Below are 4,412 nucleotides of genomic sequence, written 5' to 3' on the forward strand. Positions count from 1 at the left end.
TTTTTTTTTTCACCCACTTTTGAAGATTTCTGATCTATACACTATTACAAAAGTATACCAATATATGCAAAATAATATTGAATGGCCAAACAATCATCAAGCCATTTTACGGTCTACTTCATTTAGTCTTGGCCAGTGTGTTTTATATGTAGTGATCCTAATCTGCTGACCCTCTTATACATGTTTTAGTTCTTCCCAGTCAAGTGGGATGTGTTCAGGCCCATCAGGATGTGCTTTAACACTGGCTCTAATTGTAGAGGTTGTGCCCTCAAAACCACTGTGTGTCTTTTAATTGGTGTGCCGCTGTATTGTGGAGACGCGCAAGGTCAAAGGTCATATGGCACTCTCCATAAGAACGTGTGTCAGCATATTACTAAGGAAAAATCTTTATCCACAACTCCTTTATAGGAAACAGTTTACCTGGATTTCTGATGCATACTTCCTAGTTGTGCTGGAATCACAAACTGCTAAATGCTAATAATGAAAAAAAATCTATATTATATAGAGCCAAAATATTTATATAAACTGAAAAATGTTTCTATAACGTATTTAAAAGTCATTTTTATTGCCCTGTGTGTTTCTGTGGTGAACACTGAAATCATTTAGGTTCATTGTACCAAAATGTGTTGTGATAGTCAACATTTCATTGTGTTGTGCATGACAAATATAGCAAAACATAGCAAATGTGGGAGTAAACATTTTTCAGGTCTGAAGATACAAGGATGAACATTTTGCACAGAATATTCTATAACAAAACCTCCTGAGTCTTTAGTATTAGCAATATTTCAGGCAGAATGAAATGCAAAAGAAAAATGCAAAAAGAAAAACTTACAAAAATATTATCTACAGATATATACTGTATATATACAGTGCAAGGACAGAAGAGCATTTTAAAAATAAAACAGTCTCTACAGTGGAATCTCTTAACTAAATATTTCCAAAAATAGAAAAAAGAACTTACAAAAAAATTTGCATGTCATATATCAGCAGAAGGGCTCTCTCTCAGTAATAATAAATATGTTAGCGAGATTTCAAGTTGGATTGACATTACATTGGATTGCGGCCCGGACATAATATATTATTAAGAACATGGATTTTGGAGGCAAAACAGAATTACAAAATGTAAAAGATTTGCTGAAGACACCAAAAGTATATTGAAGGACTTGATCATACTCGAGTCTCATAGTTTAAAGAAGCTAAGGCAATCGTAGTACATTATTGATAACATAATCCCCCTTATGGCGGTATTGCTTGCATGCACTAGAACATATTTTTGCATATTAGTGCAAGTAGAAAATTATGGGATCTAACCATTCAGTGTTGACCTTTCTCGCCGATTTCTTTCCCATGGCAGCGCCAATGTCAGTTTTAATCAAATATGTGGTTAAATAGAAATATGTTTTTGTAGATATATTGAAGAGTCAGAACATAATTGTTTTGTTTCATTGTGTCAGTATCTTGCTGAGAGGCGTGCAGAGAGGTTACGTGATTGCCCACACAAGCGAACATGTAACCGGAAATTGTGCTGTCAAGACATCAGTTTTGTGACAGACCATGAATTATTTATTTCTTCTTCAGCAGGAATAGTGAAAACGTTACCTAATCTAACCGCAACCGTGCAATCCGCATGAATTCTAAGGTGCACAAACCTGATTGTTTTGTTGTTGGACAAATAATGTTTCATAAAACCAAAAATGATGTTAAATTATTTGCTTATCCAACAATGTATATTCTGTCATCATTTACTCACTGTCAAGTAAAGCTGTATGACTTATTTTTTCTTCCATCATTGATATAAAACCTGATACGTTTTGTCGTGCCATATTTGAATATGCGCAAATGTGAATGAGATTTGAGAGTTGCAGCAGATAATCAGTGAGCAATGACTTAAATTTCATATTGTATGGAAGACTTTGAATACCCTTGTGAAAAAGAAATGTGCTTAATTGTAATAAATGTGCACTTGTAGTGTATTTCATATCTTAAAAGTGCATGTTAAAAACATTTTTTTCTTTCAAATTACATTTAATGTTTTAAATGTATTTAATTGCAACTTCATCATTACAAATGTGTAATTACAAATATATTGATATACATGACAAACAAGTTTCAAAAGAAATGACATTAAAGTATATTTTAGTTTACCATAAATGCTTGTCAATATTTTCAACTGTACACTTTAACCATATTTCAAAGAAAACAGAATTCTGAAATTACATATAAAGATGTACTACTTGAGTGGGTCAAGAAACACTCTTAAATTTAAATTGATTTAATATAAATTTAAACTAAAACACATTTTATTTAATTGCAAAGAACATCATTAAGTGTCCATTACAAACCATTACAGTCAGTTTGCACTTAAGTATTCTTTTAAAGTATATTATTTCCATAGTAAGTACTTTTTTAAAGTATGCTAACGTGTACTTCTTTTTCACAAGGGTATAGACATATTTTTGTCCTTTTTTGGAGCTTTGCAGTCCTTGGTAACCATTTATTTTTATTGTAAGAAAAGAGCACCATGAACATTCTACTAAATGTCTTAAAAAGTCAGTCGTACCAGTTTGAAACAGTACAGCGATGAGTAAATGATGGCATAATTTTCATGTTGGCCGGAACTATAACCTGTCATCACCCTTCATATTAATACTGTAAAGAAGTGGCCATTCACGCAAAAGCAAAACATAGGCACATTCATGGCACATCTTACAAACAAACTTCTCGTTCTCCCTGTAAAATAGTTTAAAAGTTTTTTAAAAGGTTGAACCAGCATTAAGAAGTCACCGGGGTGTGTCCGTTCACCTCTGTGGACACCCTACGCTTGTACCCCGAGTACTCGCCGATGAACGACCCGTCTTCGTTGAACTCGCAGTCGTCGTCGTCCGACATCACAGAGCTGTCCTCGCTGCTATCATCCGCTTTGATGTCTGTGAACAATTGATGGCTGCTCTTCAGCGGCTTCTCATCATTGTCACTGTCAAACAGCAAGAAAAATGAGTCAAATTCAGCTCAGAGTGACTAGGATGATGATACTAGTCGAGGCTGGCAGACAGAGCGGGTGATGAAGGGTGCAAGGGAAGGATGCAATCACTGCTTTCTGATAATTAGTAATTGCAAAGACTTCAAGGCCTGATGGCAATTCTCAAAACTAGAGAGAGGGAGAAAATTGCAGAGCGCCGGTCATGCCAGCCAATGAGAGGACCGACTTAAGAGACGCTTTGTGTGCCTGTAGACAAACAGCCTGTCAGGTTACTTTAGTCCCTAAGGAATGATGGGACAAACCAAAATTAGCTGCCAATTTGAGAGCAGGCACACTGCCAGCAAACAGGTGTCTGTAAGGAGACGGGGTCACCTCGTAAGCTCCCGGTTACTATGAGATGCCACAACATCTCGGATAGCGATAAAGTAAATCCAGACAGAACATTTATTCGGATAAACTGACATTTGTCCTCTTTTAATTTTGGAAATAATAGTCCTGCTGACCACAGGAGAACAATTCACAGTAGGGAATGTATTGCATCATCTCTCCAAAATATTTAGTTAAAAACATGTAGAAATGAGATGCTTTTGCCGATTAATTGGTGCAGATAAAAACTAAATTAATTTTAGCAGAACCTGTTGCCATTAAATATCTCTTATGCTCACCAAGGCTGCATTTATTTGATCAAAAATACAGCAAAAATAATAATATTGCGAAATATTACTACAATTTAAAATAGCTAATTTTAAAATAATTCCAATTTAAAATAAGTAAAAAAAAAAATATTTCCTTCAAAAATGTTTCTCATAATATGCTGATTTGCTGCTCAAGAAACATTTCTTCTTATTATTAATGTTGAAAACTGCTTCATATTTTTGTGAAAACCACGATACAGTTACAGTACTATTCAAAAGTTTGGGGTCATCAATATTAATTTATTTGTTTGTTTATATATTTATTTTTGAAACCAATACTTGCATTCAGCAAGGATGCATTAAAATGATCAAAAGTGACAGTAAATGGGTCATTCCATGAAATCTGTGCCTTTTCCACTTGGAAATAAAAAACATTTTTTAAATATCCATGAAATGAAGACACCTTAAAATGACAAGAAATTGTATTGTGCCATCTCAGGCTATGTAATTTATTATTTTATGACTATTTTTCTTCCTCATGTTTTCGTATTTTTGTCAACCCTGTTACCGACAGAAGCGTTACTAGATACTATCATTTAATTAGAACTATGTGATAGTTCTCATATATATGAGCAGCATTTTAGTCCTCTTTTCACTGGGATTGTTTCAAATTTTATATTTTTTTATATTTTTATATTTGTTACTCAGATGACCAAGAACATCCTAATTTTGGAGGGTGACCACATGTAAATTAAGAATATATATATATATATATATATATATATATATATATATAT

The 4,412-nt window shown here is 33.7% G+C and overlaps 1 protein-coding gene across 1 annotated transcript in view; it reads right to left on the minus strand.

Moving 5' to 3' along the window:
• Positions 1-2,495: 2,495 nt before the first annotated feature.
• LOC107726989 (neural cell adhesion molecule L1-like protein) overlaps positions 2,496-4,412 on the minus strand; it is a 62,296-nt gene continuing 60,379 nt past the window's right edge. The window contains exon 26 of the mRNA XM_016536729.1: positions 2,496-2,974. Coding sequence (XP_016392215.1) covers positions 2,773-2,974 — 202 coding nt within the window. The 3' untranslated portion in view covers positions 2,496-2,772. The remainder of the gene's footprint in view (positions 2,975-4,412) is intronic.

This window comes from Sinocyclocheilus rhinocerous, unplaced genomic scaffold (genome assembly GCF_001515625.1).
Source record: "Sinocyclocheilus rhinocerous isolate Xijiao unplaced genomic scaffold, SAMN03320098_v1.1 scaffold666, whole genome shotgun sequence".
NCBI lineage: Eukaryota > Metazoa > Chordata > Actinopteri > Cypriniformes > Cyprinidae > Sinocyclocheilus > Sinocyclocheilus rhinocerous.